This window comes from Schistocerca piceifrons, chromosome 6 (assembly GCF_021461385.2).
Source record: "Schistocerca piceifrons isolate TAMUIC-IGC-003096 chromosome 6, iqSchPice1.1, whole genome shotgun sequence".
NCBI lineage: Eukaryota > Metazoa > Arthropoda > Insecta > Orthoptera > Acrididae > Schistocerca > Schistocerca piceifrons.
The window spans coordinates 459,704,813-459,730,276 of NC_060143.1; the positions used below are offsets into that span (position 1 = coordinate 459,704,813).

The 25,464-nt window shown below is 42.2% G+C and overlaps 1 protein-coding gene across 1 annotated transcript in view; it reads left to right on the plus strand.

Moving 5' to 3' along the window:
* The window catches only part of LOC124803379 (protein O-mannosyl-transferase TMTC2-like), a 118,879-nt gene that overhangs the window by 46,431 nt on the left and 46,984 nt on the right, over positions 1-25,464 (plus strand). The window contains exon 3 of the mRNA XM_047264564.1: positions 8,451-8,535. Coding sequence (XP_047120520.1) covers positions 8,451-8,535 — 85 coding nt within the window. The remainder of the gene's footprint in view (positions 1-8,450; positions 8,536-25,464) is intronic.

Genomic DNA, 25,464 nt, shown 5'->3' on the forward strand with positions numbered 1-25,464 from the left:
TTTGTATTATCTTTTATTATTTCTACTGTTATGTAGATATGCAGTTATTACCTATGCAGTTATTACCTATTACACCACATATTTTCACTATGTTGCACTTTATCAAAAATAATACTATTTGAGTAATCCTATATTCAGTATGCAGCACTCTTTTGTTAAATAGAGGTTCAGTCTCGAAAGTGTTAATAATCTTATTTCCGCACATAATTCGTCCACTCTCGACCGTCTTCACTCCCGAAATCCGCCAACAGCCTTCCCATTATACACGTCAGACCCTAAACTACTCAGCGCTAGGAATCATTCTCCAACGGTTTCTCTTGTTGGCTGACAACAGTGGGTAGCGACCCCACGCGGTGTTGATGATTTTCACTTACCACGACATACGACTTTACATGATCTGACGATGTATGCACTACTCTCACATTAAATTCACTTTCTCAGTGGTACTTTTAATAAAACTTTTTCATATCCTGGGGTTGTAGTGCAGCGTTAATTTACGTGCTACTTTGCATACATCAAATTTAATTGTTCGTCCCTGAATGAAATGTAAGATAACTTGGGAGGTTTCCACGGGAATGTTCACATTACAGTGTTTCATGGCACCTGATGTAAAGCGGAAAGGTAAAATACTATCGATACTAGTGAAAAACTGAGATCAAATTGAGGTCAAGTTTGGTTGCAGTATGGTCAAGCCAGGTAGAAAATGCAGTGACCTTACGTCAGTGCTACAAGCAAAACAAGGCTCCCAGCTAAGCGTTAAACAACATAAAATTTGTTTTAACAAACATACACTGCTGGCCATTAAAATTGCTACACCAAGAAGAAATGACCATGATAAACGGGTATTCATTGGACAAGTATATTATACTAGAACTGATATGTGAATACATTTTCACGCAATTTGGGTGCATAGACCCTGAGAAATCAGTACCCAGAACAACAACCTCTGGCCGTAATAACGGCTATGATACGCCTGGGCGTTGAGTCAAACAGAGCTTGGATGGCATATACAGATACAGCTGCCCATGCACCTTCAACACGATACTACAGTTCATCAAGAGTAGTGACTGGCGTATTGTGACCAGCCAATTACTTGCCACCGGTGACCAGATGTTTTCAATTGGTGAGAGATCTGGGGAAAGTTCTGGCCAGGGCAGCAGTCGAACATTTTCCGTATCCAGAAAGGCCCGTGCAGGACCTGCAACATGCGGTTGTGCATTATCCTGCTGAAATGCAGGGTTACGCAGAGATCGAATGAAGAGTAGAACCACGGGTCGTAACACATCTGAAATGTAACGTCCACTGTTCAAAGTGCCGTCAATGCGAACAAGAGGTGACCGAGACGTGTAATAAATGGCACAACATATCATCACGCCGGGTAATACGCCAGTATGGCGATGACGAATACACGCTTCCAATGTGCGGTCACCGCGATGTCGCCAAACACGGATGCGACCATCATGATGCTGCAAACAGAACCTGGATTCATCCGAAAAAATGACATTTTGCCATTCGTGCAGCCAGCTTCGTCTTTGGGTACACCATCACAGGCGCTCCTGTCTGTGATGCAGCGTCAAGGGTAACCGCAGCCATTGTCTCCGAGGTGATAGTCCATGCTGCTGCAAACGTCGTCGAACAGTTCGTGCAGATGGTTGTTGTCTTGCAAACGTCCCCATCTGTTGGCTCAGGGATCGAGACGTGGCTGCACGATCCGTTACAGCCATGTGGGTAAGATGTCTGTAATCTCGACTGCTAGTGATACGAGGCGTTTGGGATCCAGCACGGCGTTCCGTATTACCTTCCTGAATCCACCGATTCCATATTCTGCTAACAGTCATTGGATCTCGACCAACGCGAACAGCAATGTCGCGATACGATAAACCGCAATCGCGATAGGCTACAATCCGACCCTTAACAAAGTCGGAAACGTGATGGTAAGCATTTCTCCTCCTTACACGAGGCATCACAACAACTTTTTACCAGAAAACGCCGGTCAACTGCTGTTTTTGTATGAGAAATCGGTTGGAAACTTTCCTCATGTCAGCACGTTGTAAGTGTCGCCACCGGCGCCTACCTTGTGTGAATGCTCTGAAAAACTAATCATTTGCATATCACAGCATCTTCTTCCTGTCGGTTAAATTTCGCGTCTGCAGCACGTCGTCTTCGTGGTGTAGCAATTTTAATGGCCAGTAGTTTAGAAATCTTTCTTCACATGAAATCCACTGATGCTACTAATTGTCTGAATAAAGAATATATCGGAGTTTCGAAATTATATTATTTCTCTCTTAAGTTTATGAATAACTGGCAGATGTAGAAGTTACACGTCCGGTGCAGATCACTATCCCTGTTGAGTGAAATCAGAGCGAGCTCAAAGTGTAGACCGATCACAAGGGAACAGCTGTCCGTTAATCAGAAGCATTAATTTCAGTAACCGGCTGATACGAAATATTTGCACGTGTGTCCACAGGGCCAAGCCGCCGAGGCAGAGGCTCGGTGATTGACTGATGGCTGCTCGTTGCTTTGGTTGAAGTGTCAACTGGAACCAGCATTCCGAGACCTTTCGGCAGCCCAAATACTGCATGGACAGTCTGCTATGTTCTTGACACTTGCCGGCACATCGCATAGTGGAAACAAGCTATGCTGTGTTCGCCGCGCCTCGCACTGGTGATGTGGGCGCCGCATGTAGGCGGACTGAGTGCTAGTTCGCCTACAGACCGGTGATTTTGCAACCCGCTACACTTGCGTGTTACGTTGGTGGAATACTGCACAAATAAAGCACAAGCATGAAAATGGGTAATAGGAAGACGAAGAGACTGGGTTGCTTATTTTGTTCGGACGAACAAGGCATCATAATGCTCCCATATTAATAACTTCATTGTTGGAAAGAGCTTATGGACTCATAAAAGAAATGGGCGCTTGTTGTATCTCGAATATGGCTGACTGGTTTGGTTTGAAAAAAAAATTGCTCTGAGCACTATGGGATTTAACGTCTGAGGTCATCAGTCCCCTAGAACTTAGAACTACTTAAACCTAACTAATCTAAGGACATCACACACATCCATGCCCGAGGCTGGATTCAAACCTGCGACCGTAACGGTCGCGTGGTTCCAACTGAAGCGCCTACAACAGCTCGGCCACTCCGGCCGGCCTTTCCTAATCCGATGAGACCGATGACCTCGCTGGGCTCCACCCCCAAATCAACCCAACCCAACCAATTGAAGTAATCATTCCATCGATGCACCAAATTGAAGATAACAGTTTGATGAAACACCCTGTCCTGCTGCGTGAAGAATGCTGTATCTGCCTGTTGCACTTCCTCGGTCGACGGGAACCGCCAACACCTTAAGGCCTTTTTTAAGAGATCAAAGACGTGGTGTTCGCATGGAGAGAGATCTCTGGGCTATAGGGTGAATGCTAGCATGTCTCTCTATTACGACATTTGCGATGTGTGGACATGCGTTTATCATGAAGCAGTTGCACTCCATGTCTTGCACGATTCCACAATGGTCGTTTTCGATAGACATGCTACCCCATACACATTCCTTATTCTTCAATGGATGTCTACCGCTGATTTTCCTTCGGCAGCCAAGAAACAAATAACAGCACATTGGTCCTGTTTGTATGCATTCTGATTTCCGCATTTACCGCACGCGTGACAGAATGATAGGATTGACACAATAATACCTTCCATACATGTTAATGCTTATATACCCGCATCGGAGTCGGACTACGTTGCATATACACTGCAGCAAAGCCCTCAAAACGAAATTTTTTATTCCCATCAGTTCAGTGTTAACTAAATTTCGTATTAACTTTTTTCTGGACACTGTTCTGACTGACATGTTGCCATGATATCCTTCTGTACATTCTAGTCCTCGTCTCACAGTAGCACCTACATCCAGTTTCCTCAGTTATTTGTTGCATATGTTTGAAGTTATCTGTTATGTTATAAGTTGTTTGCTGAAATTGTGCGTAACTGAATTCCTCTCTAACAATATGAAAACTGTAATTTCTGAATTCTAATTACAGATTCTGATCTAGAAACGCCAGATCAACCCAGTTTTTGAACATGAACTTATTTATTCAAATTACTTTTTGGAAATGTTATTTTAATATGAAATATATCTGACGGTCTGTAGTGTTGATTGCATAAAATAATGATTCATAAGTGTACTTAGAATTACTAAGTTTTACGTAATTTAAATATGTCTCGTTACAGTAACACTTGTGTTGAATTTACATGAAATTTCACTGACTGAAAACTGTTCCTAACTTTCTGTCAAAAATGTTCATTTAGGCCCTACAACAAATTCTTCCATTTCAACAGATTACCTTACTCTTCTTCGGCGGCATTGAAAATGATGATCTGAAAGAAATCACCGCGCGGCAGTCTACATTCTTATTCTTATTTCTTTAAAACTGTAATTTTAGCAAATTAGTTTTGATTCTCTTTTTAAAATTATTAATTACTGTTCACGCAAAAGTCAAATAGTTACAATACAAATTTTACCAATCATGATTTCCTTTCAATAGTGAGCATATGTTTTTTGAATAGTTACAAAGGACGAAATGAAGTAGTTTGAAATTCTATTCAGTTCTTTTAATGAAGCAAAAGTAATCTGAAACTAATCTGAACAATCAGCATTGTCTCTCGATTCGTTGTCGTACATCATAATTTCTGCTTCTACAAAGTATTTCCGCTACAAAAATTTGTTTTCTTGAATTCCTAATCCAATTATATGTGACCAATCTAAATAAAGGAAGCTTACTTAGATTACTGAACACATGATTACCAACTGATAGATATTATTGTACACGATGAAATCTTTGCACAGCAATAATTACTGAACTCGCACTTGCAGCTTACAAACTTAAAATAAGTAACCTCTTTCTGAAGTGCTATCTTTTCTTACAATCGTCTTAAAAGTTATCCTTAATTACAAGGTTACATATGATGGAACATCTGTAATAAAAATCTCGTGCGGCACATCCACGTTTTAAGCTGCTGATTCTGCCACGATGTAACAGCCTCCACGACTCAACAACAACAACAACAACAACAAGACTGCGACTCGAGTCGACTGTTACTTGCTTGGCCGCGCTCTATTCAATAATGCAACCTCTGGAAACCAGAGACTGTGTATCGTTAATATGTTCAGCATGCAGAAATATTTATAAAGTGTCAAAATCCCGATGAAACTGATAATCTTCATTATATCTCCATTCAAAGATGCACCAAGCGGTAATACACCAAAGAAATGCAACGTTCCTATCTTCTACAATGTTTTCGCAGTGGCTGCCTCTATTCTCATTGAAATTACTGCTTAATGTGTTGACACATCTCCACTTATCCTTGGCCTTCTTCTAGTCAGCATTTTGCAAATATCTCTTCCTTGGCGGTCCTGCACGGAACCACCTCGTTTCTTATTTTAGCTATCCACCCAATTTTCTACATTTTATAGTACTAAATTTCAAACGCCATAATTCCCATCTTCCTTCGTTTTGACATTAATAGCAAGATTTCGCATCAGTCATGACAGTATTTTGCCATTTCTCTATCTGAGAATCGTTAGTTGACAGCCACAACACAGAAAGGCCCTGGTCATGGAGCAGTTTTTCTGCAGAGGTTCAACGCCATTTCTATTGCACTCTCCGACTTCCTTACGCTGACGCGAAGTGCTGGAATTTTAAATCGCGCAGAATGCCTTCTGCATCTGTTCGTACTTCAAGTTACATGTGTACACTTAGTTGACAAAAGTCATGGAATATCGATATGCGCATATGAAAATGGCGGTAGTACCACGTACACAAGATATAAAAGCACAGTGCGTTGTCGGAGCTTTCATTTGCGCTCAGGTGATTCATGTGAAAAGTTTTGCGACGGGATTATGGCCGCACAACGGGAACTAACAGACTTTGAACATGGACTGGTACTTCGAGCTAAACACATCTCGAAGATCGTTAGTCCGAATCCGCAGCGTCAAGAGTGCGCCTAGAATAGCAAATTTCAGGCATTATTTCTCACCACGGTCAACGCAGTGGCCGACTGCCTTCCTGGGTAGAGTTATCCGTGGAATGACAGCAGAAATTAATGTGGGGAGTACGTCGAATGTATCCGTTAGGACAGTGCGACGATATTTGCCGTTGGTGGGCTAAGGTAGCAGACGACCGACGCGAGTGCCTTTGCTAACAGCACGACACCGCCTGCAGCGCCTCTCCTGGGCTCTTAACCATATCGATTGGACCCTAGACGACTGGAAAACCGTGGCCTGGTCAGATGAAACCTGAATTCAGTTGAAAAGAGCTGATAATAGGGTTCGAGAGTTGTCAACGAGGCACTGTGCAAGCTACTGGTGGCTCCGTAATGGTGTGGACTACGTTTACATTGAATACACTGGTTTCTGTAGCCCAGCTCAACCGTTCATTGATTGGACACGGCTGCGTCTGGCTACTTGGAAATCATATGCAACAATTCAGAGATATCACCTTCCCAAATAATGACCCAATTTTTATGGATGACAATGGGCCACGCCACCGGGCCGCAGTTGTTAGTTTGAATAATGTTTTGGAGAATTCGAGCGAATTGTTTTCCTCCCACATCGCCCGACACGAATCCTCGTGCATTTATGGTACGTAATCGAGATGTCAGTTCGTGCACAACATCCTGCACCGGCAACACTTTCGCTCTTATGGACGGCTAGAGAGGCAACATGGCTCTTGGCCGGCCGCTGTGACCGAACCGTTCTAGGCCCTTCAGTCCGGAACTGCGCTGCTGCTACGGTCGCGGGTTCGAATCCTGCCTCGGGCATGGGTGTGTGTGATGTCATTAGGTTAGTTAGGTTTAAGTAGTTCTAACTCTAGGGGACTGATGACCACAGATAGTGATTAGAACCATTTGAACCATTTTAGAGCAACATGGGTCAATATTTCCGCAGAGAACTTCAAGCGACTTGTTCAGTCCATATCACGTCGAGCTGCTGCACTACGCAGCGAAAAATGAGGTCAAACACGATATCAAGAAGTATCCCATGACTTTTTTCACCTCATTTGTATGTGCAAAAAATTAGAAATTTTTGTGAAAATCCAGGTACCAAAAATTTCTAACGTTTTACATAGAAACTGTACCTGCACCTACTAATGGAAACAGTAGGAATTCAATTCCTATTTAAGTTACGGAATTTCGTGTACAATGAATGGAGGTTTGTGACCGCAAATTAAAAGATACTTAACTCCTAAGCAACCAGAAGAACCTCCATGACCAGAGCTATTACTGGTAACATTCCTCTAAGCATTAATTTAATCGCTATCAGTAGTGATTACAACACCCATCTAAAAGTTTCATATTCTTATACGACGAAATCCGTGTGTGTTCTAGTGTCTACATTACACAGAATTCGCTGTTACTGATTTGGAAGCTCATACACGTTCGAAAGCTTTTTAACCAATCTTTTCTAAAAACTACCCCGACAATAGCTTTATTCTTTAGGCTGTCAATCCGGCACTGGTGTGCAAATTTGCGATACCGATTCTTGATTTTTTTGTGCTTCGAAAAGCTTTCTGTTGTTGACTTCAATCAGAGCTGGGTCTTCGCTGTGTTTTATGTAGTCTGCCCCGGTAGCTGAGTGGTCAGCGTGACAGACTGTCAATCCTAAGGGCCCGGGTTCGATTCCCGGCTGGGTCGGAGATTTTTCTCTGCACAGGGACTGGGTGTTGTGTTGTCCTAATCATCATCATTTCATCCCCATCGACACGCAGGTCGCCGAAGTGGCGTCAAATCGAAAGACATGAACCAGGCGAACGGTCTACCCGACGGGAGGCCCTAGCCACACGACATTTCCATTTTTCCATATAGTCTGCAGGTGCACACTTCTCCTCTCGCACTGTCTCCCTCGCATGCAGGGCCTGTACGGTATACGTTTCTGGGCAACTATAACCTGTCGACATCAGTGCGAGAGTGATTCTTCTTGTTTTCTTGTCCAGATTACTCAACTCTACTTGTGCCAAATTCACTATTCATGCCATGTATCTGATGGTGGATATGACCCAGTTATTGGTTGCCTTTTTGGTATTGCCGTCTCTCAGTTTGTTCTTCAACATTTTTCTGGCCCTTTGGGTGTACTCTTTGCTGGCCTCACGTTTTACAAGCACGGGTCTAATGTTGTGGAAATGCAAAATGTCTAGGGATTTGTAGGCTTCTGGCTGTTACCACACGGTAGCTACTAGATACTATTTTTTGTGCTACAGTTAGTGCGGAAACATTATTTTATTTAGTTGAGCGCACAACAGGCGGCAACAATGAAGTAATTTCGGTGCAGAGCAGTAGTTGATATTGCATTAAGTTGAGCAGACGGCAGTGATTAGTACTGTAGTCATTGAACAACTAGCAGTGACTAGTACTGCAGTAAACTGAGCGTGTATTTGTGACTAAAGTGGAGGGTTTTCCGTTTCAGAGGAGCCGCGCGGCTGAGGCGGAGCGATGGTTCAGGAGGGCGCTGCAGCTGGCTCCGGAAGACCCCAGCGTCCACCAGCACTTCGGTACGTACCTCGGCTTGTCTTAGTGCACTGGAAACACGCTCGCTACTGCTAGTGTCCGCGGTTTTTCATCCAGGACGTTTTGGAATTACAGTCATTATGAGATAAGCTGTTGGGGTTTCGAGAAGAACAGTCAACATTCAAATATTTCACGAATTCATATTTTATGCTAATTCGAATAGAACGTTCCATGTAACATGTGCTCAATTTTTATTCGTTGCAAAGACACGTATACTTAGTGAGAAAAGCTTGCATTTCGCTTGTTACACCAGTTGCTATAGGTTTATTTATTGATTTTTCGGCTATTATGCTATGGTTTAAGTATGACGCGTAGGTATTTAAAAATTCTAAGTATGTCGATATAGTATTTCTATAACGGGGTGTATAAAGGAGACGCTGCTGCTTGTAGAGCATTAGCTGGATTTCTAATACTGTCGGTACTAAGGAGCAGTGTCAGCACTTGTTAAGGTAATCATTATAAATATTTTAGCACGCAGCCACTAATGTTAGGAATGTATTCATCAGCAGCTCGTTTTTGGAGTTAAGCTCTCATCATCTCGCTATTTGAATTAATCCTAGATAAACAATGTGCCAGTAATTGAAGCAGTTTGGTTAAATGGATTAAACATTATTGGACAGCTGTTTTCAGAGAAATTCATGAATGCATAAATAAAAGTCACAAGCGAACCTCCCCATCGCACCCCCCTCAGATTTAGTTATAAGTTGGCGCAGTGGATAGGCCTTGAAAAACTGAACACAGATCAATCGAGAAAATAGGAAGAACTTGTATGGAACTATGAAAAAATAAGCAAAATATACAAACTGAGTAGTCCACGCGCAAGATAGGCAACATCAAGGAGAGTGTGAGCTCAGGGGCGCCGTGGTCCCGTGGTTAGGGTGAGCAGCTGCGGAGGTCCCTGGTTCAAGTCTTCCCTCGAGTGAAAAGTTTAATTTTTTATTTTCAGACAGTTATTATCTGTCCGTCAGATGCGAGGTATCTGCGCCATAGTATGGGGACGCTACACCTAAACAAACATCGAAACACACGACGTCAGTCGACTACAGCGCACGGAAGAGACAGTATTCCTGACAACGAGGCTCCCTGGCTGGCAGTTGACTGTTCGCTACTTTGGACGAGAGTGCATTAAATACGTGAGATTTATTCCGCGGGCAATATGAATCCAGCAAAAATAGCTCGCGACTTCAATAACAAGGTCGATGAATATTTTCTGAACTGTAAGGGATCGGAAAGTTCCTTAACGGATCGAACGATTATCGAACATTTGTATGATTATTTGCTACATTTGTTGATAAACAGTGCGTGTGGTGATGACGATACCTTGCTGATTGCTGCGGGGCTTTATGTAGCAGGTGATGAGACTGTTAGCGATCCGTACGAAGAACACGAAGAGGAAATACTGCGACTTCAATCTGATGGTATTTCTTTGGGTTAGATGAAGGAAATGCTCCAGTACAGGTTACTGTCCAAAGCAATTAAAAGACGCAAATATAGATTATGGAGTAAAGTAACCAATAAATTTAAGAAATTTAAAGGGATGAAGGAAAAAAGCACAATTAAATATTGCAAAGAAGTCGTGGAACGAGGTACAACCCGAAGAAAGAAGTGAACAGAGACGTCAATGAACGAAGGGACAGATCATAACTTTGTAAAAATAAAGAAAATAAACTTTTCACTTGAGGGAAGACTTGCATCGAGGATCTCTCATTCCGTAGCTGCTCACGCTAACCACGGGACCACGGCGCTCCTGAGCATACGCTATCCTTGATGTTGCCTATCTTTCACATGGACTACTCAGTTTGTATATTTTGCTTATTTTTTTCATTCTTCCACACAACTTCTTCCTGTTTTCTCGATTGATCTGTGTTCAACTTTTCAAGGACTATCCACTGTGCCAACTTATAACAAAATCTGAGGGGGTGCGATGGAGAGGTTCCCTTGTTAGGAATTAAATTAATAGGATGTGCCGGGAAGATCAGGCGAAATGGCTGCGTGAAAAATGTGAAGAAATCGAAAAATGAATGATTGTTGGAATGATTGACTCAGCATATAGCAAAATCAAAACAATCTTCATTACAATTAAAAGCAAGAGTTGTAATATAGATAGTGCCACAGTAATTCCAGTGTGACATGCAAAGGAGAGAGAGGATAGATGGAATTAGTACACTGAGACCTCAATGAGGTGGAAAACTTGTCTGATGACGTGATAGAAGAAGAAACAAAAGCCAACAGGGAAGAGATAAGAGATCTAGTATTAGAACCAGAATCTGAAAAATCTTTGGAAGACTTACGAACGAGTAACGCAGTAGGTACAGATAACGTACTATCTCTATTTCTGAAATTATTGTTGGAAGTGGCAACAAAACGACTATCCACATTGATGTGTAGAATGTATGAGACTGGTGCTATACCACTAGACTTCTGGAAAAAACATCGTTCACACAATTCTGAAGACTTCAAGAGCCGACAAGTATGAGAATAATAGCATTATGCGTTTAACAACTCATGAATCCTAGTCTCTGACAAGAATAATATACGGAAGAATTGAAAAGAAACCTATGTGTACGTTAGATGAAGACCAGTTTGGCTTTAGAAACGCTAAGGTCACCAGAGAGGCAGTTCTGATGTTGTGGTTCATAATGGAAGCAAGAAAGCAAGAGTAAAGAAAAATGAAGACCAGTTCACAAAATTCCTCGACTGGAAAACACGTTCGATAATGTCAAATGATGCAAGGTGTTCGAAATTCTAGAAAAACAGGGCAAGCAACGGAGAAAGTCGAGTAATATACAATGGTTGACTGAAAAGTAATGCCTCCACCTTCGTAACTCTTCAACAGTTGGCAGCTTTGGTATGCGGCAGGTACTGGCTTGTTCCGTAGCCTCTTCTCTACAGCTACAGTTGGCGGGAAGCCTTAGCATTGAACGGTTGTGTTGTTACAGTGTTAGGTATGGAACCCTGCGCTGACGGTCGTTCAATGCGATTTAAGCAATGTGCAGTCATTGAATGCTTGACAGCAGAAGGTGTCACCCCAAAGGAGATTCATCATAGAATGAAAGCAGTTTATGGTGATTGTGTTGATGTGAGTACTGTGCGTCTTGGGCGAGTAAGTTTAAAAATGTTGAGGCGGGAACATCTGACCTGCGTGGCAAACAAAGAGTTATACGTCCTGTGACAGCAACCACCGAGTTGCACAAGTAAAGCATTGACAGATTGATTCAGGATGATCTGCGTATCACTCACAGAGGAATTGCAAGTACAATCGGCATTTCACAAGAACATGTGGGTGATATTTTTGCTTTGCTTGGCAGTCGGAAGATCTGTGCACGATGGGTACCCCGGATGCTGACTCCTGAAATGAAAGCGCACAGACTTGAAATTTGCCAGGAAGTCCTCTCCACTTAATGAAGGTGACGCCTTTCTCCACTCAGTGTGACAGGAGACAAAACGCGGGTACATCATTACGACGCGGAGACGTTGAGAGAACTGTGAAACCGTGGTTGCGGAAACAGAGTGTCCACTTCTTCCGTGCGGCTTCAGAAAATTTGTTCATCGTTGGCAAACATGTATCGAATTGGCTGGTGATTATGTGGAAAAGTAAATATTCGTAATTAAAGATCACGTTCTGAGGATTATTTATGCGTTTGATTTGTTAAAATATTCCCATCCGAATCCAATTAACGAAAGTGGGCGCATTACTTTTCATTCAGCCCTAGTACAATGTTACAAGAACCAAGGGGGAACAATATGACTGGAAGAGCAAGAACGAAGTGCTCGTATTGAAAAATGTGTAAGACAGGGAAGTATCCTTTCGCCCCACTGTTCACTCTATACATCGAAGAAACAATAACGAAATTAAAGAAAAGTTTCAAGAATGATCCTAAAATTCATGGCGAAATACTGTCAATGATAAGATTTCCTGATGACATTACCATCCTGAGTAAAAGTGAAGAAGAATTACCGGGTCTGTTGAAATGAAAGAACAGTCTGATGAGTACAGAACACGGACAGAGAGTAAGTCGAAGGAGGATGAAAGTTATGAGTAATATCAGGAATGACAAAAGAGAGAAAATTGACATCAGAACTGGTGATCACGATGTAGATGAAGTTAAGGAATTCTGGTACGTAGGCGTCAAAACAACCCATGCTGCTTGTAGCAAGGAGAACATAAGAAGCAGACTAGCACAAGCAAAAGGGCATTCCTGGTAAAAAGAAGTTTAGTGGTATGAAACACAGACCTTAATTTGAGGAAGAAATGGTAATGAAACACGCACTGTGGGGAAAGAGGAACAGAAGAGAATAGAAACATTTGAGAAGTCGTGTAACAGACGAAAGTTTTAAATTGGGTGAACTTGCAAGGTAAAGAGGTTCTGTGCAGTATCGGCGAGGAAATAAATATTTGGAACACACTGACTAGACTAAGGGATGGATGAAAGGACATCCGTTAAGACAGCGGGGATTAATATTTAGATACTAGACGGAGCTGTAGAACGTGAAAACTTTGGAGGAAGAGAGGGATTCGAATGCCCCAGTAAGTACAGGGTTATTACAAATGATTGAAGCGATTTCACAGCTCTACAATAAACTTTATTATTTGAGATATTTTCACAATGCTTTGCACACACATACAAAAAACTCAAAAAGTTTTTTTAGGCATTCACAAATGTTCGATATGTGCCCCTTTAGTGATTCGGCAGACATCAAGCCGATAATCAAGTTCCTCCCACACTCGGCGCAGCATGTCACCATCAATGAGTTCGAAACGGTAAGGCTTCTGCTTTAGCCTTTTTCGTAAGATTTTCCAAACCGTCGGCTGTGGTACGTTTAGCTCCCTGCTTGCTTTATTCGTCGACTTCTGCGGGCTACGCGTGAAACTTGCTCACACGCGTTCAACCGTTTCTTCGCTCACTACAGGCCGACCCGTTGATTTCCCCTTACAGAGGCATCCAGAAGCTTTAAACTGCGCATACCATCGCCGAATGGAGTTAGCAGTTGGTGGATCTTTGTTGAACTTCGTCCTGAAGTGTCGTTGCACTGTTATGACTGACTGATGTGAGTGCATTTCAAGCACGACATACGCTTTCTCGTCTCCTGTCGCCATTTTGTCTCACTGCGCTCTCGAGCGCTCTGGCGGCAGAAACCTGAAGTGCGGCTTCAGCCGAACAAAACTTTATGAGTTTTTCTACGTATCTGTAGTGTGTCGTGACCATATGTCAATGAATGGAGCTACAGTGAATTTATGAAATCGCTTCAATCATTTGTAATAACCCTGTATTTGAGGATGTCGGTTACTCGTGCTGAAAAGTTCGGCACTGGGGATGAATACGTGGCGGACCCTATCAAATCACTCAGATGACTGATAACTGAAAAAGAAAAAAAAAGAACCACAACTAGCAGTAAACAATGGATTACGATGCAGAGCTGGTAAATAGTCCTATCCATAGAGGCAAGAAGAAGTGGAAAGAAGAAACAGCAAGCGATAAGGGGATCACCACTACACCAGATTTTGGAAAAAAAATTCTGCCATACAACATCGAGTTTTCGATCATGGCAAAAACGTAATGATATATATAGTTAGAGCATGAAGTCGAATAAGCAAATCTGAACAGGAAGGTATTTGTAAAGTACATTGTGTGAAGCAAATTATACATGACACACAAGTAGGAAATTTTCAGCAAGATATACCGCCCTTGCAGACGGTTTTAGAATGGGCAACTGCGGCAGAGGGGTGATTTTCAACTACATGTATGAGACTAGTCACCACTTGAAAGGCGCAGAAGAGAGCTTAATGGTGTTACATATAGATAAGGAAGGAGGGTAAACTGAGCCGGCCGCAGTGGACGAGCGGTTCTAGGTGCTTCAGTCTGGAACCGCGCGACCGCTCGAGTCGCAGGTTCGAATCCTGCCTCGGGCATGGATGTGTGTGATGTCCTTAGGTTAGTTAGCTGTAAGTATTTCTAAGTTCTGGGACTGATGACCTCAGATGTTAAGTCCCACAGTGATCAGAATCATTTGAACTTTTTTTTAATTTTATTTTAGGGCAAACTCAACCGACGAACTTGAAATAGCAATTCGACGGTGTGTAATGTAATTAATATTCATAATGGCGTGAACGGTAATGCTCTCTTCAATGGTTATTTGAATATTTTTAAGGATGACGTTACAGTGATAAATATGAACTATTTTGCACAGATAATCACTGACATTGTATGTCTCCACGTCCGTGGCTCAGTCCAGTCTATCAGAACCATACACATGTTCTAACAGAGCACTGGAACGCGGTTGATGTGACCTTTGTTCACCACTTTACGAAGTAAACGTTTTTGTGGATGGGCAGTAACATGGATAAGAGGAGCAGAGAGTCTGGTGCTGCCATTTTTAAAGCAAGACAAGGACTTCATTTTCAAAAATATTTGTTTTTACACTTTGACCTTGTGTGCTTTTGAAAGGCCTGTTTAACTTAGACTGCTCAATATTGGGAGATTCACTAATATTAGTGGTTGCATTCTGAAATACCCGTACAGATGATTTAAAAATACCAGATTATTTTATTTAAGACTTTTTACATAAGTTTTCAGTAAACTGTGTAATACTGGTGCAGGCTTGTCTCATATGAACGTACAAATGAACATAGTGTGGATGAAATAGAAGACATTCAGTTGGTACAACGTACTACTTCAACAAGCACTCACAGAATTTCTACATGTATCGGTGTTCCGCAACAATGTGACAGACATTGAGCATGCAACGTCTCTATCTATATCATTTACAGCTAGATGGAGGTGAAGGTAACCGACTGAAATTTTGACGCGGGCTAGTTTGCAAATCGGCGAATAATCCCATTACAACTGTTTGCTAATGAAGCCACATTCATTTGTCAGGGTATCAATAAGAATCATAGCTCAGGTCGGTCGCCCGACTAAAACCCACCTTCGTGGAACGCTGCCCAGAAAATGTATGGTAAGGTATGACAGATAATGAGGTGAATGGTCCTATTGTGTTACCGAAACAGTCTTACAGAGCACCATAGTCTGAACTTCTTGAAATCAGGCCTCTAGCATTGTTAAAAGAGGTTCCTTTGGCTACAAGTATGGATATTCTCTTAAAGTATGAGAGTGCTCCATTACATTGTAGTCATCAGGTGACACATCATCAAACCTAAAATTCCCCATATGATGAACCGACAGAAATAGTCATCTTTCAGGCTATGAGTGTCCCAAGATCTTACCTGGTTACTTTTTGATCGTTGGGATTATGAATAGCGCTGTCCGTATGGAAGAAGGCAGAGGCGCCCTTGCAAGAGCTACATGTGGTGTTTTACTACAATTCCAAAGTGCAACGAAGTCGTAGACGTGAATTTTGAAAATCAACTTTGAACGCAATCATTTGGTTGACACCTTGACTAAGTATTTTTTTGAGTTACATTCGAACAGCTGTGCCTCTGTAAAACAATTAACACTGGACACAAGTTATATGGAATGTTATATTTAAACTGATTTATTTTACCACCTCCTAAAATGTTTACTATCCCTGAAACACGTGTGTGTGTGTGTGTGTGTGTGTGTGTGTGTGTGTGTGTGTGTGTTTGTGTGTCATTACCATTCATAAGTAGTGACAAATAAGCCCTGAATACTTTCATGATATGCAGAACGTATACTTGTATTTCTAATGTCCAACGGAACAATCTTAGTGACATGAACTGACTCGTGTAGTGACTAGAAAGTAGTCACGCAATATACACTTTCATAAATTCAGCGCAACGAAGAGAAATGGGGTCCTCAATCTATCATAATTGTAAGTAACACATGATGACAGCAGGTCGTAGCTGCAAAAGTTTAAGCATGTGTTAGCTTTCTGCTTGTACTGCCCAGCTGTGGAATGGGGCTGTCTCCCAACTTGTGCACACATAAATTCAGAATGTCGAAAATAATTAATTAATTAGTGGAATCATGTAAAAGCCATAACTGCCTGTGTACATAACATTGTAACAGTTAAGTGAGGCTACACAACACGATGCCTCACAGCCGCACTATAGTATACGCTGATCCACCAACTTATTATCAGCGCCTGAAACCGAATTAACATGCAGAGAAATTCTCCTTAACATTGCTCATAATTCTCGGTGGCAAGTCCGTTGTTGAGCGGCTATTAATCGGAATGACTGTAACTCACATTAGTTACTTACGGAAGACAACAAGATGGTGCCCAGAAAGAGTGGCAGTTTCAAGTACATGAAATACGACAACTTATAAGCTTTTCTAAAAAATGAATTCGTAAAAAGTGAGTTTAACAAGGAATGTATTGATAATATATTGATTTAGATAGAAGACAAAAATTTTACAGCCCAAAAGTGATATTTCATAATACATTTCCAAGATTCAACTTTGAAACCAAGGTAACATCTTCTAAAATACGTGATCCGTTTCCGTGAATAATTTAATTTTGCACTTCAGGAGAGGTTCACATCTCTGAATCCATAATAGCTCAGAGTGAAGTAAAGCAGTAAGTGATAAAATAACCAGCTTCTAAATAGCTGATGACAGCAACCTATGTGCGCTTATTAAAGTGTGTGGAAACACGTGTCTGGGTAGCGACGCTCGGAGTGATACGAGCAAACATTCCCGCTCCAACGCCGCCACTAAAACTTCCTTTCATCACAGTAGCTAAATTTAGTTGGTCTGACACGATCGATTATGCACTGAAGAGTCTGCTCAACAGTGTGGACCTCTGTCAGTAAAAGCATCTTTCTCCTTAACGTCAGAATACAGCACAAAGTGCCTCTTCGACCAAGTCTGAACAACAAGTGCCCAAGAATTGATGGCGTACTACTCTTAAACGAGAAGGAACACATGTCTATACCCTCGAACGGATACTATAGGTCCAGAGCAAACTGACTCGCCAAAGACCTAAAATGATCTATCAAACACAGCGGTTCATAAACAGCTTATATCGATAGATCTAAATCGTTTATAGACAATTCTTACAGATTATAGCAAGTATAAGCATTACTATTCACATTAAAGGCGAAACATACTGTTTGGAAATGGAAGTGCTGTGTAAACAGACTCATTGCAATGTCAACCTACATTTACAATGGTTAGAAACTTTCTTCCACTGACGGTTTCTCAGAGTCTGTTATTGACTTCTGCGTTGTACTGAATTACATACGTCTTATTTCTAAAACACGCTCTTAATGGTATGGTAAGTACTTCACTTTCATTAACTTCTGTTAATCAGTTTACAACATACCAGCATCGACCCTTCAGTATAGTATCACAGTGTAGTTAGCAGCTTTCCTTATTCTTGTGCACACTGCCAAATTTCAGTGTTACACAAACCCCCCCTTCTCAGCAACGTTTATCACTCTCACCTTAATTTTTTTCTCTCCTTCTATTATTTAGTGTGTTCAGTCTACTATCCTGCCACATCTTTTGTATTTTTGGCTAGATAGTTAGCAATATTTTTTTACAAAGATGATGTTGGCTATAAATTTTATGACGTGAGACCCGTTCTCTGAACAAAAGCTGCACAAATGTCCTTAACCAAATTCTTAATATTACTTGATACATGTAATGTAGTTACTTGTAACTGAGTTCGTAAACCTCTGTGATTTAAAAGAAAAGTTTTCTCATCATTTTGCAACACTAATTTCAAAATCATAATTCTGTTTGTAATACACTTATGTTCTGTGATAACTTTATCCTTCGTAGATTTTCAAGTAGGGTTAATAGAGCGCCTACCATCTCGAAATGTGTTGTGTGATTCAGTTTCAGGAAGCGAAAATACTTTTTCTTTCTTCAGTACTGTTTTGTGAATACCTTCCTACTTTCAAATGTGCTATTAACTACAAAGATTGTTAGTGAACAATTCGTTAATATTCCCAGTTACACAGATTCTTATAAGGTGTGGTTGTGTGCATCTAACACATAATTATAATTACTCTTTCGTGAAGTGATTAACATTCTGTAATAGTAGCTAAGTCCTAAAATATGTCAAACATGTTGTAGACTTACATATCAGAATTTTTAGAGTTGTTGATATGGCAAAAGCAGCAGAATATAAAACTGTTAGCTGGCCTGCAAAATGGATGTTTAGTTCAAATTTTGGTCAACATGTGGGCAATTGGTTAATAGTATCCGGAAACTAATTATTATTGGTTTTGGTCACGGTGCTGTAATCTTTATGTTAGCCGCAAAATGGATGAGTTTTGCCTCGTGACTGATTTAAATTTTGTGGATCACCTCGACAGAATAAGGAATTGACAAAGTATCTAACCCTGTGGAACGGAAATTTCAATTCCTCACTGCTTTTGAATGACTGCTGCGCCTGTGTGTGTACTGAGTGAAAAGCCTAGTACAGCTATCGACATCCATCATTTCAGTTATTAACTAAACCAAATTGACCCAGTATCGAATCATGTGGAATGACACTTGCTATCTTTCCTAGTTTTTAAGATGACTGAAGTATCTGTGTCTGAACTTATTGAAAATTCTAGTATAAATATCGACATCCTCGTTATTATTTACTAACTAAAGCAGTCATGGGCTGATTGTAGGACTGTAAGGAATAACACTGATGTACACCCTTCATAACGCTGAAGTTTCCAACTGAACTATTTTGTACGCTTTGGCGACTTTCATCCATACAACCATCAGTCATTTCCATCATTAAATTATGTGACTTCTGTTAAGTACTGAGCCCGGGTATGTCTGCAACATCTTCCTCCGTTATAAAAGGACTTAGCCAATATTCAGCAGGTTGATTCAAACGATTTTCCTCAGGTCTGGTGGTCCTTCTCGTGGTCTGTCTCCGTCTTGGAAGGCACCGGCTTTGTCCCTCTGGCAATGTGGCCGGCCCTTGCCGTTTCATAGCGGGTGTTCGCTTTAGGATACCTCTGACGTCAGTGACTGATCTAATGTTTTCTAACCTATTTTGTCTTTCCTAGTAAATTCCAACATAGACCTCTACAAGCCTCTCTGTGCAGTTTTGAAGTTTCCGACTCGTATATTCCTCATGCGTCCAGGAATCACAGCCGTAAATCGGGAAAGACACGTTAAGGAAAAAAAAGGTTTTTTTCAGTTATAGTGCAATGTTTTACTTCAAGACAGCGGACTGCTTCCCAAATATGGCATAGCTCAGCCTGATACATCGAAAAATTTTAGATATTATTCCTCCCGTCGTATTTACAAGCTCAAAAATGTATATGTGCTCTCTGAAGTATCCAGTAGTGTGTTTTTGAGTTGTTCCTACCATGTTCTATTTTGTAACATAAAATTCGTATTGTTTTATGTTTTATTTATTTATTTTATTTATTTATTTGTATTGTTTTATTGTTTTATGTTCAGTCCCACAGTCTGACTTTCCCGATGCGACATCTGATACGGACATTTCCAGTTCTTCAAAATCGTTTCCAACAGTACATCCCAAAGTTTCTTGCTGTTGATTCTAGTTCCTTCATTTTCCCAGTTCAATACTGACATTGTCATTTTCGGGACGGCAGTGAGTATCTTGGGACGGATACGATCCCCTTGTTTGACTCTTCTGTGAATTGGAAACTCTTCAATTGGTTCTCTGACACTAAGAAAAGCTAAGTTTCGAGAACATACCTTCACCGAAGAGTCAAGCAGTATATTGCTCCCTCCTATGTATATCTTGCGAAGAGACCATGAGGATAAAATCAGAGAGATTAGAGCCCACACAGAAGTATACCGACAATCCTTTTTTCCACGAACAATACGAGACTGGAGTAGAAGGGAGAACCGATAGAGGTACTCAGGGTACCCTCCGCCACACACCATCAGGTGGCTTGCGGAGTATGAATGTAGATGTTACTGGATTTTAATATAGGCCACCTCCACCTCCAGCTCACGTAAGGCTTCGACGACTGCATGGTGATTAACTGAAACAAAAGCCTTTTCAAAATGTACAGAGGCTATACAGTGAAGGGTCCGACATTCATTTGCTGAGCATGTTACTTCCCTGAGAACAATAATACGGTTTGGTGTGCTAAAGCTGTTGCGGAATCCATTCTGCCCAATAGGCTGAGCTGCGTCGTGGACGGGACTGACACGATTTAATAATATTCTCGTAAAAGCTTTGCACAAAAGGCAGACTGTAACTAAGGGAAGACAATTCTTTATGTCGTGAATGCTTCCTCTCTTGTAGAGCACTATTACAATTGTGCTGTGTCGTCCGAAGAAGACACAGTCAGGGCAAAAGCACCACAGGCGGAAAGATGCCAGATGGTGCCAGTGACATAGAGACTCGGCACTTAGCTGGGCGGGGTAGCCGCGCAGTCTGAGGCGTCACGGTCCCAACGGCTCCCCCCGTCGGAGATTCGAGTCCTCCCTCGGGCATGGGTGTGTGTGTTGTCTGTAGTTTAAGTTAGTTTAAGGGGGGTAGGACGTCAAACGGGCCGACTTGGAGCAGGAGAGGCACCACAGGACATTTTAACTTCCACTGTCTATACTTTTACAATAAGTTCATAAAACTTTGTCAGCATCACCAGGAAGAATTCAGGATTCACACTCGTAGCAGCGGAAGTTCAAAAACATAACAAAATAATTTTTTTACATGTGAAATTTAATCATTTTTTCACTTACTATTGGCTGCATTTGTTGCTATAGGTACACTTTTCTTCATAAGTAAGAGAGACTGTTCGATGAATTTTGCACAGCATACAAACCATACTTACAGGTGTCCGAAACTCGAGAATCTATTTAATTTATGAAAAAATGAATGAGCTGTTACGTTTTAAACTTTACGCTTAGAAAAAAATCAAATTTTGTAATTAATTATCTCAATTTTTAGCACAGTTTTAATATATTTGGAAAATTCTAGAGTTTCATACATCTGTAAGTAAGGTTTGTATGCTGTGCAAAACTCATCAAAGAATCTCTCTTACTTGTGAAGAAAAATGTACCTATAGCATCAAATGCAGCCAACAGTATGTGAAAAAATGATGAAATTTCGTATCTAAAAAAATTTATTTTGTTATGTTTTTTCACTTCCACTGCTATGAGTGTGAATCCTGAATCCTTACTGGTCCTTTGTAAAAGTATAGACAGAAGAAAATAAAATGTCCTGTGGTGCCTCTCCTGCTCCAAGTCGGCCCGTTTGACGTCCTACCCCCCTTAAGTTAGATTAAGTAGTGTGTAAGCTTAGCGACCGATTACCTAAGCAGTTTGGTCCTGTAAGACCTTACCACAAATTTACAAATTTTACTCGCCACTTGCACTAGTTCCACGGGCGCCATGCGTGACGCTGAGGATGAAGACGTCGACTTCGCCTCGGCCAATTGCCGGACGAGTACAATCCGCCAATGACCGGACGTCAACGGACAGAAGCTACTCGGAAGATAAAAGAGTAGCTCTCGCCCAGTTGGTTACAGATCATCGTCCAGTGCTGACGTAGACAGGAAACATCGTTCAGTGAAGTCTTAGAAATGAGCAGAATTTTTAACAAGTGCTCGCAAGTTTCTTATTTCATCATATGTATTTCAGTATTTTCGAGTATCTCATTTCATATCAACGAGCTGACTGTTTCCTCTAGCTGATCCTCCTTGGTACACAAAACGGGTTAGAACACTGTTGCAGGAACAACGAAACAATCATGACAAATTTAAACAGACGCAAAATCCCCAAGAGTGGCGATCTTTTACAGAAGCTCTAAATTTAGCGCGGACTTCAATGCGAGATGCTTATAAGAGACTCCACAACGAAACTTTGTCTCGAAACCTGGCAGAAAATCCAAAGTGATTCTGGTCGTATGTGAAGTATGTTAGCGGCAAGAAAAAATCAATGCCTTCTCTGCGCGATAGCAATGGAGACACTATCAAAGACAGTGCTGCCAAAGCAGAGTTACTGTACACAGCCTTCCGAAATGCCTCCACAAAAGAAGACGAAGTAAACATTCCAGAATTCGAATCGAGAGTAACGTAGAAGTAAATATCCTCGGAGTAGTGAAGCAACTTAAATCACTTAATAAAAGCAAGTCTTCTGGTCCAGACTGTATACCAATTAGGTTCCTTTCGGAGTATGCTGATGCATTAGCTCCATTCTTAAGAATCATATACTACCGTTCGCTCGACGAAAGATCCGTACCCAAGGACTGGAAAGGTACACAGGTCACACCAATATTCAAGAAAGGTAGTAGGAGTAATCCACTAGATTACAGGCCGATATAGTTAACGTCGATATGCAGCAGGATTTTAGATCATATACTGTGTTCGAACCTAATGAATTACCTCGAAGGAAACGGTCTGTTGACAAACAGTCAACAAGGGTTTAGCAAACGTCGTTCTTGTGAACCACAATTAGCTCTTTATTCACATGAAGTGCTGAGTGCTATTGACAAGGGATTTCAGATCTATTCCGTACTTGTGGACTTCCGGAAGGCTTTTGACATTGTACCACACAAGCAGCTCGTAGTCAAATTGCCTGCTTATGGAATATCGTCTCAGTGCTGTGACTGGATCTGTGATTTCCTGTCAAAGAGCTCACAGTTCGTTGTAATTGACGGAAAGTCATCGAGTAAAACAGAAGTGATTTCTGGCGTTCCTCAGGGTAATGTTATAGGCCCTTTGCTGTTCCTTATCTACACTCCTGGAAATTGAAATAAGAACACCGTGAATTCATTGTCTCAGGAAGGGGAAACTTTATTGACACATTCCTGGGTCAGATACATCACATGATCACACTGACAGAACCACAGGCACATAGACACAGGCAACAGAGCATGCACAATGTCGGCACTAGTACAGTGTATATCCACCTTTCGCAGCAATGCAGGCTGCTATTCTCCCATGGAGACGATGGTAGAGATGCTGGATGTAGTCCTGTGGAACGGCTTGCCATGCCATTTCCACCTGGCGCCTCAGTTGGACCAGCGTTCGTGCTGGACGTGCAGACCGCGTGAGACGACGCTACATCCAGTCCCAAACATGCTCAATGGGGGAAAGATCCGGAGATCTTGCTGGCCAGGGCAGTTGACTTACACCTTCTAGAGCACGTTGGGTGGCACGGGATACATGCGGACGTGCATTGTCCTGTTGGAACAGCAAGTTCCCTTGCCGGTCTAGGAATGGTAGAACGATGGGTTCGATGACGGTTTGGATGTACCGTGCACTATTCAGTGTCCCCTCGACGATCACCAGTGGTGTACGGCCAGTGTAGGAGATCGCTCCCCACACCATGATGCCGGGTGTTGGCCCTGTGTGCCTCGGTCGTATGCAGTCCTGATTGTGGCGCTCACCTGCACGGCGCCAAACACGCATACGACCATCATTGGCACCAAGGCAGAAGCGACTCTCATCGCTGAAGACGACACGTCTCCATTCGCCCCTCCATTCACGCCTGTCGCGACACCACTGGAGGCGGGCTGCACGATGTTGGGGCGTGAGCGGAAGACGGCCTAACGGTGTGCGGGACCGTAGCCCAGCTTCATGGAGACGGTTGCGAATGGTCCTCGCCGATACCCCAGGAGCAACAGTGTCCCTAATTTGCTGGGAAGTGGCGTTGCGGTCCCCTACGGTACTGCGTAGGATCCTACGGTCTTGGCGTGCATCCGTGCGCCGCTGCGGTCCGGTCCCAGGTCGACGGGCACGTGCACCTTCCGCCGACCACTGACGACAACATCGATGTACTGTGGAGACCTCACGCCCCACGTGTTGAGCAATTCGGCGGTACGTCCACCCGGCCTCCCGCATGCCCACTATACGCCCTCGCTCAAAGTCCGTCAACTGCACATACGGTTCACGTCCACGCTGTCGCGGCATGCTACCAGTGTTAAAGACTGCGATGGAGCTCCGTATGCCACGGCAAACTGGCTGACACTGACGGCGGCGGTGCACAAATGCTGCGCAGCTAGCGCCATTCGACGGCCAACACCGCGGTTCCTGGTGTGTCCGCTGTGCCGTGCGTGTGATCATTGCTTGTACAGCCCTCTCGCAGTGTCCGGAGCAAGTATGGTGGGTCTGACACACCGGTGTCAATGTGTTCTTTTTTCCATTTCCAGGAGTGTATATAAACGATTTGGGAGACAATCTGAGCAGCCGTCTTCGGTTGTTTACTGATGACGCTGTCGTTTAACGACTAATAAAGCCATCAGAAGTTCAAAACAAATTGCAAACCGATTTAGAAGAAATATCGAGATCGTGCGTAAAGTGGCAGTGGACCTTAAATAACGAAAAGTGTGAGGTCATCCACATGAGTGCTAAAAAGAACACGTTAAACTTAGGTTACACGATAAGTCAGTCTAATATGGAAGCCGTAAATTCAACTAAATACCTAGGAATTGCAATTACGAACAATTTAAATTGGAAGGAACACCCAGAAAATGTTGTGGGGAAGGCTAATCAAAGACTGCGTTTCATTGGCAGGACACTTTGAAAATGTAACAGACCTACTAAGGAGACTGTCTATACTTGTCCGTCCTCTTTTAGAATACTGTTGCGCGCTGTGGGATCCTCACCAGATAGAACTGACTGAGTACATCGAAAACGTTCAAAGAAAGGCAGCACGTTTTGTATTATCGCGAAATATGGGAGAGTGGGTCACAGAAATAATACAGAATTTGGGATGGACATCACTAAAAGAGAGGCGTTTTTCGTCGCGACGGAATATTCTCACGAAATTCCAATCACCAACTTTCTCCTCCGAATGCGAAAATATTTTGTTGATACCGACTTACATAGGTAGGAATAGAATTGGAAGGAGAATCAGCGTTTTTCCCTTTGGACAGGCTAGCCTGTCCAAAGGGACAAACGAGAGGTACATCATCATGTCGGTTAAATATGATGACAAAATTCCAGAATGAGATTTTCGCTACTCTGCAGCGGAAGTTTGATAACAAAATTGTTTATCCACACCCACAAACTTTTTTGTAATGAACATTGTGTTTCACGGTATTTTAATTAT